The sequence below is a fragment of the Peromyscus californicus genome, unplaced genomic scaffold, assembly GCF_007827085.1.
Source record: "Peromyscus californicus insignis strain IS unplaced genomic scaffold, ASM782708v3 Scaffold_6__1_contigs__length_162567912, whole genome shotgun sequence".
Classification (NCBI taxonomy): domain Eukaryota; kingdom Metazoa; phylum Chordata; class Mammalia; order Rodentia; family Cricetidae; genus Peromyscus; species Peromyscus californicus.
Window position 1 is genome coordinate 97,591,801 of NW_026294584.1, and position 12,820 is coordinate 97,604,620.

At 48.2% G+C, this 12,820-nt stretch overlaps 1 protein-coding gene across 1 annotated transcript; it reads left to right on the plus strand.

The window, feature by feature from the left end:
- Window positions 1-495: 495 nt before the first annotated feature.
- On the plus strand, window positions 496-2,397 carry LOC128099704 (sperm motility kinase 2B-like). Its single transcript, XM_052721538.1, has one exon. The coding sequence runs from the start codon at window positions 496-498 to the stop codon at window positions 2,395-2,397; it is 1,902 nt and encodes a 633-aa protein (XP_052577498.1).
- The last annotated feature ends 10,423 nt before the right edge of the window (window positions 2,398-12,820 follow it).

The following is a 12,820-nucleotide window of genomic DNA, read 5'->3' on the forward strand; positions in this document are numbered from 1 at the left end:
CTCACCTAGAGCTGGAGTTAAGGTAGTTGTGAGCAGCCTGACTTGGGTCCTAAGAACCACATACAGGTCTTCTGAACTCCTGAGCCATCTGCCTACCCGGGCACTCTGGGTTAGGGGGTGTCTGTTGTCATATCAACTGCTCTTGCACCTGATTTTATTAGTGCCTTCTCTCTCAGTGAGTGCTGAGTTCGGGTAAGAGGATGATTATCCTTCCCAAGAAATGGCTCTTAGCTTCTGTGACCCCTTGTTTTATTCTCTGTTTCTGACTGATTCCTAACAATCCAATCTGTGTCTTATTCTGCTGTCTGCTGCTTTGGAAGGTGCTTTCTTCTCTTCCTGAGCATTGAGTCCCGGTGAGGTTGTCTAAAGTATCTCTGACTTTCTTTTCCTTTTGGATGTAGGAATGTGTATTTATAAACAGTCTGGGCCTGATTTGGACTGTAGAAAATTCCCCATTGAGGGTTTGGTTCTAGCAATATCAACGAGGACCTGACCATGGAGCAGGGCAGGGAGGCCCACTGCTCTGCTGAGGAGACCTTCACCGCTGACTATAAGATGATGATGACCCTGGGCCAAGGACTGTTTTCAGAGGTCAAATTGGCCTTTCACGTGCCCACAGTATCCTGTGTGGTTGTAAAAATTCTTAGAAACAAGAAGAAGTATGCCTCATTTATCAACAGTGAAGTCAACATCATGAAATCCCTTGCCCACGCCAACATCATTAAATTGTTTCATGTGGTCCAGACCAGGGAGACCACCTACCTGGTGATGGAGCATGCATCAGAGGGAGACCTCCTGCATCACGTCCTGGAACTGGGGTCCTTAGAGGAGAGCGAGGCTCGAAGGTTGTTTATCCAGATATTGCATGCAGTGCAGTACTGTCACGATAACTCTATTGCTCACAGAGACATTAAGGCTGGGAACATCCTCCTGGACTGCAGGGGTAATGCCAAGTTGGGCGATTTTGGCCTTTCGGCTAAGGTCATCCCTGAGCAGAAGTTTAGTGGTTTCTGTGGTACTCTATATTACTGTGCCCCGGAACTCTTTGGAGAGGAGGCCTATGATGGCCGTGCCACTGATATTTGGAGTTTAGGTGTGCTCCTCTTCCTCATGGTCGCCGGGCACTTTCCCTTCAGAGCTAGCTCTGTTGCAGGGGTGAAACAGCAGATCCTTGCCGCAAACTTCAAGGTGCCTCCACATGTTTCCATCGACATTTTCAATGTCATCGTCGAACTGCTGATCATCAACCCTAGCAGGAGGCCCACCATAGGCCAAATCATGAGGCGCCCCATGGTCAGGAAGAGTGAGGCTCGTTCACCACCTACTTCCACCCAGTCTCTCCCAGGCACCCCGAGCCCTAGCATTGTCAAGGCCATGACAGTCATGGGGTACAAATCTGAAGAAATCGTTGAGTCTCTGAGAGACCAGAAATACAACCAGGTGATGGCCACTTACCTAATTCTACAGCACCAGTTACCTGGGGGAGACTGCTACCATCACCAGGAGAAAACCGTGAGAGCCATGCAGCCAGGCCTTGTCCTCAACCTGGCAGATCTTCGCACTTTCCCTGTGTCCTTAGGGAGAGCTACCGAGCCTGCTCCCCCCACCTTCACCTTGCCATCTAAGACCAAGGAGAAAGATGAGAAGAATGTCAGGCAGGGTGGCACAAGTCACAGCATGCCTGCCGCTCTGTTCTGCCAGCCAGAGAGGATCTATCCTTATCTATCCCACCTGTTCTGTCCTATGACTGATTCCTTCACAAGCAGCAGCCTGGAAAGCATTGAGTATTTCACACAGTCCGAGATTAGGTCATTCGGTGATCACATGGCCAGTGTCCAGCCACCTCTCTTTCTGGACACATCCTCTCCTACGCCACACCAGAGTGAGACTAGAGGTGACACAGACAACATGTCCTCCTGCAGTCCCCAAGAGGAACTCTGGAGCTCCCAGGAGGCATCTCACTATTTAACCCCCACAGGCTCCTCTTCTCAGGATACATTGCAGGAAGAGACCATAACCCAGAATGAGGCCATCACCCATGATGCTATCTTGACCCGGGAAATGACCATGAACCTTGAAGGGACCATGTTCCAGGATGAAGCCATATCACAGGAAATGAACATCATGATCGTAGAGGCCATCATTCGGGAGGCAAACATCATCCCAGAAGCCACCATGACCCAAGTTGAGACCCAGGAAGAGGCTATCACTCTGGATGTGGCCATGACCCAGGAAGTGGCCATCACCCATGGCCAGTCCCAGGATGCAGGCCCAGCTTCTTCCCGAACCTGGAGGCGCCACAGCTGGAAGAGGGTCAAGAAAACAATCATGAACTGCCTCAGAAACCTCTGCTGCTGCTGCTGCCTGCCTCCTGCAGAGAGAGGCCATGCCTCCTGAAACAACCTGGCTCCAAAGGGAAGGGATCATGGAGTCGCCCCCAGAACCAGGTGGGTACACTTACTTCATTTTATTTGTGCTTCTCCTCCTGTCCCTTGTGATAAATGATGCCTGTGCCCACTCGTGGCACACTCGTGAACTTAACAACCTGTCACCTCAGAGAGACCAATCCCAGAGAATCCCCTCAAGTGTGACCTCAGGCTTTTTGAGCTACAAGTGGACAGCAGAGATGCTGATGAGAGCAGGGAGAGCAGGAGGCGGGGCAAGGCCAAAGGAGGCAAAGATCCCATGGAGGACCAGTGGGGTGCTTAGACACTGCAGGGCCAGCACAGTAAGTCCTGTGTGTTCCAAAGCCACTAAGAGTCTCCTTCCTGTGTCTTTCTGCTTTGAAGTCCTCAAGAGGTCAAGCCCCAGCTCCATGGCTTGTGAGCCACAGGTTGGGGACCCATCTGGCTGAGAATCGGACAGCCCCATGGGGAGCCAGGCCAGATGTCCGGGAGGCAGTGTGGACACAGGCCCCTCCTGCGGAAGGAGAGCTGTCCACCCCAGCGCAGATCTCTCCAGGTAAAATCCCAGGCAGGAAGGACAGACTTTTCACAGGGTCTTGCTCAGAGGGGAGGGCTGAGGTGCAAAGGGGCCCTAAGATGTCTCATGGAACAATAGCCCCTTGCCCTCTCCCCCTGCCTGGCTAAACATCAGAGATGGCCCTCTGGGTAGTGACTGTCCTCTGCTCTCTGTCTCTGGGCAGAGAACATGGTCTTATCCATGAGGTGAGACTTCTCTCCCCAGGGAGAGTATTTCTAGTCAGCCTGAACTACCTGCCCTAAAACGGGTTCCCAGGTTCAGAATGTGACCAGCAAGCAGCCCTGTAGGGCTCCAATAGAGGGTAGCTGTGGCGATATTGTGTTCCCCAAAATATTGTGCACCCTAATAAACTTATCTGGGTCAGAGAACAGAACAGCCACCAGACATAGAGCCCAAAAAATGGTGGCACACGCCATCTGGATCTCTGTGAGTTTAAAGCCACACTGGAAACAGCCAGGCATGGTGACTCACGCCTTTAATCCCGGAAAGTGAGCCTATAATCCCAGGAAGTGATGGCAGAAAGCAAAAAGGTATATAAGGCATGAGGGCCAGGAACTAGGCAGGTTAAGCTTTTAGGCTTTTCAGCAACAGATCAGCTGAGATCTATTTGGATGAGAACTCAGAGGCTGCCAGTCTGAGGAAACGGGATCAGCTGAGGAACTGGCAAGGCGAGGTAGCTGTGGCTTGTTCTGCTTCTCTGATCTTCCAGCATTCACCCCAATACCTGGCTCTGGGTTTGTTTTTATTAATAAGACTCTTTAAGATTCATGCTACAGGTAGCCTCCTGCCAACCTTTTGCAAGAACCCCCAAAAGTCATCACAGCAAGGTACATTGCTTGAGTCCTCAGACCCAACTCAGAGCAAAGCTTGGGACAATCTCTACTGGGGAGTGACTCCAGGGCCGGCTGAGTCTTCTCTCTCCACCAACTCTGCCTTCTAGTTACTCACCCGCTGCCTCTCCATGCTTGCTCCTTCAAGGCCACCATTCCCATTGGGAACTGGATTTCACACTCACCACCACGTGCCACACCAAGAGGCAGTGATAGGTGTCGTGATATGGATCGAAACAGGAACCCTTATGAGGCGGCAGCAACCTGCTGTGGGCTCTGCCTCGTGCCAGCCCAAGTCTGCACTCAGAGGGCCATATCCCTAAGGTCACTTGTTCTTATACAGGTAAGCAGGCTTTTGCACATCCTTTGGGCGAGTTTCCTGGAAGCCTCCCCTGTCCATCCCACAGTCACATTGGTAAGGTCTCATCTCGTTTATTCTTTCTGCTTAGACGGTGCCAACATGCCACAGCATGAGACACAGAAAAGTCTGTGTGACTGATGTGGATGGTACATCTGTCTATGTGTCTCCCTAATGTGACATGGAAACAAGGGTCCTGGGATGATAATCATGCTCTGCTGGCTTCTGTGTCCAACAGCGTGTCTTGATAGTGTTCCAGCACTAGGAGAACACATCTGCCACATCTGTTCTGTCCTCTGAGCACCACTAAGCTCCTAGGACAGACATTTTAATGTGCTCAATCTGAAAAGAAAAGAGAACCTTATTCCACTCTGGGGTGGGAAGAGCACCCCAGAACCCCATGCTTCTCAACCCACCGACAACAACTCTGGGAAAGTACATTGCAAAGGATCCTTTGCTGGCCTCAGCCACTGGATCTGCTCAGAAAAAACTGAGGAGGACTTCTCAGGCAACTCTGGCCAATGTGGGAGGGAGATCTGTCCTCTCACATTGTGATCCCCCTAAGACAACTGTATTGTTCTCCTGCCCCCATCCCCAGAAATATAAAGGCACTGGTGAGTATCTCTGTCTCTGTCTCTGTCTTTGTGTGTCTCTTTCTCTCTCTGTCTCTCTTCTACACGAACAACTTCCAGGCAGGTCAGCTGTTCTGTCTTAAACTTGGACCCCCTAGAGAATCACCAAACACTGAAGATTGCTATAAACAGCAAACCCAAAATGCAAACATGAAATAAAAATTGCAATTGATTGAAAGAGATACATGATATTAAAACCGACCAACCAAAAAATAATACATATAAAACCTTGAATGACCCACCCTAATAATAACAGTCTCACAGAAGCATGCTAAGGAAACACACTCCACCTACAACCAAAGATGGAAATTGGCTTTCATTCCCTGACAGGTGTATTAAGGTGTCACACGCACACTTCCATTTTATTTTCAGACATTTGGTTCTGTCTACTTTGCTACAAACTGTTTTCATCTGCTATTTTGTTTGTTTGTCTGTGTGTTGTTTGTTTTTGGAGACAGGGTTTCTCTATGCAGCTTTGGTGCCTGTCCTGGATCTCATTCTGTAGACCAGACTGGCCTTGAACTCACAGAGATCTGCCTGGCTCTGCCTCCCAAGTTCGGGGATTAAAGGCGTGCACCACCACCGCCCAGCTCCTCTGCTGGTTTATGTGTTTATACAGAGTATTGCCCTATAACTCAGGCTCGACTGAATTCAGTATGTAGTCCAGACTGGCTTTAAATTCCTGAGGATCCTGCTGCCTCAGTTCCTCTTAGGTGCACTGGAACACTGTTAGCATTTGTGGTTCAGTCAAAGTCTCATATATCCCAGGCAGACCACTCTGTAGCCAAAGATGACCTTGAGCAGGATCCTCATCTTCTTGTCTCTAACTCCCCAAGGCAGAAATTCCAGTTTTGAGCCACTCTGCCCTGTTAAGTATGAAAAGCTCAAGGGCAGTATAGGCAGGAGTGAGTTGCAGGCTGAGTGGAATCCCATCTCAAAAAGAACATGGAAATTCTGAACATTTTGAACTCTCAGAGCTGGACCCGGGCTGGGGAGATGGGGGAATGGCTAAAGCGCCACAGAGAAAGGAAGGACTGTGTGAAAACAGGATGTGGCCGTGTCCTTATGTCACCTGAGGCCTGGTGCTGAAGAGAGGCGAGTGTGGGAGCTTGCTGGCCTGAGGTCAGTGAGACGCCCTGTCTCGGGGCTGGAGAGATGGCTCAGAGGTTAAGGGCACTGACTGCTCTTCCAGAGGTCCTGAGTTCAATTCCCAGCAACCACAAGGTGGCTCACAACCACCCGCAATTAGATCTGGTGCCCTCTTCTGGCCTGCAAAGACACATGCAGGCAGAACACTGTATACATAATAAAAATAAAATAAACCTTAAAAAAAAAAAAAAAAGACACCCTGTCTCGAAAATGAAGGTGAAAGCCCGGTGGTGGTGGAATACCCCTTTAATCCCAGGGCTGGGAGGCAGAGGCAGGCAGATCTCTGTGCGTTCAAGGACAGCTGGTCTAGAGAGCCAGCTCCAGGACAGCCAGGTAAACTCAGAGAAACCCTGTCTCAAAAACAAACAAAAAGAATTAAGGTGCAAAAGCATCTGATGAGTATTCCTGGTCTACATGTGTGCTCAAAGGGTTAGAACAGACAGACAGACACATCCACACACACACACACACACACACATACACACACACACACACACACACACACACACACACACACACACACACACACCTGTGGTCACGCATGCATCATGCACAAACACACACACTCTTTGTGCAGAGTTCTCCAACCCTGTCCTTACCTGTTCCCCCTCACTACTGTCTATTCCTTATACTCATGGCCTTTTCTTTTCTTTGCCAAAGCACATGACTCTTAAACCCCACGGTGACATAACTACCAGTCCCCTCTAATGAGGAATCCTCTCATTTTTTTCTCTCCTCTTGTTTTGACTCTGGTTTTCTGTCTGTAGTCCAGGCTGCCAAGGACTGGAGACCCTCCTGCCCTCAGCCAACTGATTGGAGGGGATCCAGGTGTGCACCTGGTCTTAGTGCATTTGAGGGGTTTTGTTTTTTAAACTATCTATGTAGCGGTGGATGACCTTGAACTTTTAATCCTCTGCCTCCACCTACCAAATGTAGGGACTACAGGAATTCCCCACCAAGCCTGGTTTATTTGGTCCTGGGGACCAAACCCAGGGCCCCCTGCATGCCGGGCAAGAGCTGAGTCACACCTGTAGCTCAGGCTAGCCTGGGACTCACTATGTAGCTGAGGAAGACCTCCTGATGGAATTACAGATCTACAACATTGACCCTGAATTTTTTCCGCTCTCTTTTTCTTTTAACCTTTCTAGATGACCTAGTCTTTTTATTGAGAGTCTTTTGGAGTGCCACAAACATGAGCTGTATCCGGATGCTGCTCTTCTTCTGAAGCTGGTGAGCTGTGATCTGGGCAGGAGGGGGGGAAAGGAGGCTGTCCCACCCCATGCCCTCTCAAGGACACTCAGGTCAGTATGCAGCAGTCCCTGGACTGTCCCCTGTGTAGCCGGGCAGCTTTGAAGGATGTTCTGACTAGCGGCCCTCAAGTTGGTCTCATCTAACTCTCTATGCAGCTCCGTGGGACAGGATGGAAGGCACAAGCCTCAACCAGCCCATGTCCAGAACTGCAGCTGATGACACTATGAGATGGAGCCTCACCCCCACTGCTTGAAGGTTTAGTCCCCTCACCCCTCGGGAGATCTCACACCCCTCACATTTAGCCAGTTCTAGGGAGTTTGTGCATTTTTCTTAAGACTAGCCAGGGTGAAGGTGTATGCTTATAATCCCAGGACTCTGGAGGCTTAGTCAGGAGACTAGCCATAAATTCAAGGCCAGCCTGGGCTATATAAGGAGCAGCAGTCTATCTAGCTTTGGTGACACTGTGAGATCTCTCTCTCTCTCTCTCTCTCTCAATATCTCTCTCTCTCTCTCTCTCTCTCTCTCTCTCTCTCTCTCTCTCTAACACAGAAGGTGAACAACAGGACTAGTGTTCCGTGTGCCTTGCATGCACACTGGTTCTTGGCCCTGGGTTCTTGCCCAGCATAAAATAAAACCAGATGGAGCATGCTGGGAATCCCAGTATTGGAGGGTGGAGACAAGAGGATCAGGTGGTCAAGGTCATCTTCCAACATGGAGAGTTGGAGGTCAGTCTAGAAGGAATGACGCTATTTTAAAAGCAAACAACCCCTCACCCGAAATCTTAATGCCCAAATCTGAGAAAACAGTGACATGGCAGCCCATAACAACCACCTATTCCGTGTGAATCAGAAGACCTTTCTGATAGAGAGAAGAAAGTCGGGCATCTAGATGTGCAGTGCAGTAATTTTTTTCCCTGTGACTCACATCTGGAACTGGCCTGAGCATTGAGTTCATCCCCTGTGCACAGCACTGAAGAGCTATTCAACAAATACTTTCTGCTGGCCCTGTGGGAGGCGCTGGGGAGCTGTGTGAGTAGTACTCCCTGTTGATCCTGTGGGGGGCAGTCAGGAGGAAGGTTTGGAGAGCATGGAGACCCCCACCTGTGCCAATAGGAAAGGCAGGAAGGCTGCTGTCCCTGCAACCTGTCAGAAACTCTGGTGTTGTGCTGCCCCCTTGTGGCACTTCTATACCAGTTCTGCGTTAGTGCACCTGGTTGGCTGAGGACCCCTGCTTCACCTGTGCCAACCACTGGGGTGCTTGGGTGGGTTTGTGGGTGGGGTGGGGTGGGGGTAGGCTTGCACCGCTATACCCATCTAACATGATTTTGTCCTTCCTTCTTTCATTCCTTTTCCCCATTATCATAATAAAGGAACCAAATACCCTTCATAGCTCTGCTGACCAGGAGATGGCCTTGAAGAAATTGCATAGACACACACTGCTGTTCCTAGCCCTGTTCTTTATTAGGCTAGACGACTGGGCAGCGAGTCAAGAGTGTGAATCGACACTCTGGGTGAGATTCAGAAGCACAAGAGGACCGGGACAGTGACTGTCTGATTTTACATTACCTGCTTTCCTTGTGAGATAGGAGTTCGTTCCCCAGGATGCAAGACAAAGGGCGAGCAGGCTTGCTGAAGCTTGTCACCCCAGCACTTGGAGATGGACAGAGGTGCATCTCCTTTTTGTTTTGTTTTGCTGTTGTGATTTATGTTTGGGTTTTGTTTTCCCAAAGACAGGGTTTCTCTGTTTGGCCCTGGCTCTGTAGACCAGGCTGGCCTTGAATTCACAGATATCTGCCTTCCTCTCTGACCCGAGTGCTGGAATCAAAGGCATGCTCCACCACCACTTCCATTTGATGAAGGTGCATCAATCTTGCTGGCCTTGAGAAAGCCTGTGTCCAAACCACAATTTGTACAGCATCTGTGAATTGACATTTGAGGGAATACATGTGCTACATACCTACAAGTTGGAGCATACACGTGTATGTATTCAAGGACACACATGTACAAGCCCATAAGTGTAAACATATAATGTGTGAGTGATCTGCACACACACTGAAGCAAAAATAGTGATAAAGAAGCACAAAGTTACTTGCAGAACCAGGTAGCTTTTTGGAAAACCTGACCTTCTGTGCAGGAGCTCCTGGTCAGCAAGACCTAGGAGAATGAGACAGGGTGATGCTGCTGAGAACACTGGGGTGGTCCTCTCTGGATGCTCTATGGTTGATGGAGCCCAGCAAGCCAAGCTTTGGAGACTCTTATTATTGCTGAGTAGAATCCAGTTGGTGGGCTGACAAGGTGATGCCAGCTTTGTTAGCACTGTGGGTCACCTGGATGTCTCACCTCTCTGCAGCACGAGACGAGGCGCCTCTCAGAAGCTGAGGAGGATGGCCCTGCACTCGGGAGCAAAGGCCACCTTGATCAATTCTACTGACATTAATGCCCCCTCTCCCAAATCATTGCAATATGTTTTCTATGTTGGAAATAAAATGGCATTGTTAAATGAGCTTTTTGTTGTTTTAAGACAGGGTCTTTATGTAGCTCTGCCTGGCCTGGTACTGTGTAGTCCATGCTGGCCTGAAATTTGAGGCAGTGTGCCTCGGCTCCCCGAGTGGCTGGGATCACAGGTGTGCCTCATCACTGCCTGCTTCTTATAGGCCTGGTTTTGTTTCATGGCTCTTATATAGGGTCACATGTGTTTTAGGTTGGTATCGAACTTGCTATGTAGCAGAGGCTATCCTGAACTCCTGATCCTCTCATATGGCCTCCTTCATGCTCATATCACAAACCTGGGCCGCCACACTGTAGCCTTGATATGACCGTTTGTGCCCAGGCTTATTGCATCTTGTTATGCCATGTTTGGTTGGTATCCCTGGGAGGCCTGTTCTTTTCTGAAGGGAAACAAGGGAGCAGCAGATCTGGGGGAGAGGGGAGGTAAGGAGGGGGGACCTGGGGAGTAAAGGGAGGAGAAGCTGTGGTCAGGATATGTTATATGAGAGAAGAATAAATAACAATTAAAACTTAAAAAATGTGAGCAGAAGACCATGGAATCTTTGGATACAGAAAACTGAGTGACTTTAAATGTAGCCATTTTCTCACAGAATTAAAGAAGATCTCTTCCCTTTAGTCATTTCTCACCCATGGGTGTGTGGTGGGTTGTGGTGGTGGTGGTGGTGGTGTGTGTGTGTGTGTGTGTGTGTGTGTGTGTGTGTGTGTATACATGTTTGTGTATATGTGAGTTTTTGTATATGAGATGACTGTGAAATATGAAAATTGTACAAAATTATTCATGAAGCTACTGCCCAATTGTTATAGCTTCAAGGGGATGGGAACAGAGAGAGTTGAGGGAGGCTGGAATTACTAAATCTTCCTCTACAGATCTTAGCGCTGTCTCTCTGGTTACAGTAAATGCATGCCATTTTTATTACCTTAAAAATAATAATAAAATTAACTTGAAAAAGAATGAAATTTTTTCATGATAAAATTTTAAAGACAAGATGATATATAAAGAGTGACAGGTATAGCAACAGGGCTCTGTGAATAAAGGCACATGCCACCAAGCCCAAGGTCCTGTGTTTGATGTCCAGAACCCACAGATGTAAGGAGAAAACCGACTCCCAAAGCTGTCAGACCTCCACACATGCACCGAGGCATGTGGCTCCCTCCACGTACAAATAATAAACATGATGAAGAAATGCGGGGATCGCTTTGCATTTGTGTACCCGAAGACACACCCAGTAAGTAGATATGCCCACCCAGGTCAAAGACCATGGAGACAAAACACATCCCCTCTCTTTCCAGACCACACCAACATGCTGGAGGATGCTGAATTGTCATAATGTCACTGGAGGGGTAACACGGCTGACCTTGCCCTGAGTGAATGAGAAGATAAATACCTCTACAGGCAGCAGTCTGTGCCAACTCCACTGACTTGATGGCCTTGAGAACAGGAAATCTTAGAGCAAATTATCTCAAGTTCCCTTGAAGATGCCTCTTACTCTTCTAAGTCAGAGCCCACAGCACTGAATGGATTAGCCACTTTGTGCAGAGATGTATCATCGTGTGTGGTAGAAACATGAATAATATGAACATTGAAGTGGGAATTCCATGGATATTAACCTCACTGCAACCTCTCTCCTTAAGATCTCATTAACAATTCTCATACCTCTAGAGAAGATAATATTTGCATTTAATTTTTTTCTTTAGGTACTGGAAAGATAGCTCAGTGGTTTAGAGCAATTGCTGCTCCTGCAAGAGGACCTGGGTTTGGAAACAGCACCCACTGGTGGTTATCAACCATGGGCATTGGGCATGCCCATGGTACACATACTTGTGTGCAGGCAAAACCCTCATCCACAAGACTAAAAATAAAATGTCCCTTTAAAGATGTTCCCGTGGAAATACAGAACAAATTATTCAAAATAAATGAAATTCTAATGAAAATTTGCCCTAGGGCTGGGAGAACGGCTCAGCAAGCATGGGGAGCCAAGATCCATCCCCAGAATCCACATGAGGAAAAGCTGTCTGTGATCCACTTAACCACAGCTTCCCCTGTGGCCACTACCTAAGCTCTTGCTCTACTGATTTCCTGCCCAGCCTACATCTCAAAGGACTGCCCCACTGCCCTGCATTTTGTGTGCATGTGTGTGGATGCACACACACTTGTAATCCCAGACCTAGGAAGACATACACAGTTGGATCACCAGGACTCACTGGTCAGCCAGCCTACCAGTCCGGGCCAAAAACAGCCTCTGTCAAAAAAAAAAAAAAATTAAACACTTCGGTGATACCCAGGTTGTCTTCTGGCCTCCACACACATGTGCCCACATGTGCACTCACATACACAAGTACCTGCAAGCCCACAAACTGGCACACACATATACATACATGGATGTTCACACATACACACACACACATTAAAAAAGTTTCAGTTATTACATAGTATAGTTGCCACCTGTCCTCATTAGTTTTATGTCAACTTGGTACATGCTAGAGTCATTTGGGAAGAGGTGCTATAGATCGAGAAAGTGTCTCCATAAGAGTTGCCTAAGGGCCTGGTTTCTCAGAAAATTGAGAATCAATCTACCTCAAGACCCAGGCATACCACTCTTGGGCATATACCCAAGGAATGCTCAATCATACCACAAGGACACATGCCCAACTATGTTCATAGCAGCACTATTTGTAATAGCCAGAACCTGGAAACAACCTAGATGCCCGTCAACTGAAGAATGGATAAAGAAAATGTGGTACATATACACAATGGAGTACTACTCAGCAGAGAAAAACAATGACATCATGACATTTGCAGAAAAATGGATGGAACTAGAAAGTATCATCCTGAGTGAGGTAACCCAAACCCAGAAGGACAAACATGGTATGTACTCACTCATAAGTGGATACTAGATATAAAGCAAAGGACAATTAGACTGTAACCCAAAGAACCAGAGAGGCTACCTAGCAGGAAGAACCCTATGATGACTGTGGCTTATAGTAAGTTTTGGTTTTGCCCAATCACTGGGCAACCTTTAGTGAAACATTTCACTATTAGGATAAGAATTTGTACTATATCAAGCTGATGAAGGAATATGCTGACTGTACTTTCAGGAAGAAAGGCTAAAA

Coding starts and splice junctions, on each gene's coding strand:
- LOC128099704 (XM_052721538.1), top strand. CDS start 496: ATGGAGCAGGGCAGGGAGGCCCACTGCTCTGCTGAGGAGACCTTCACC.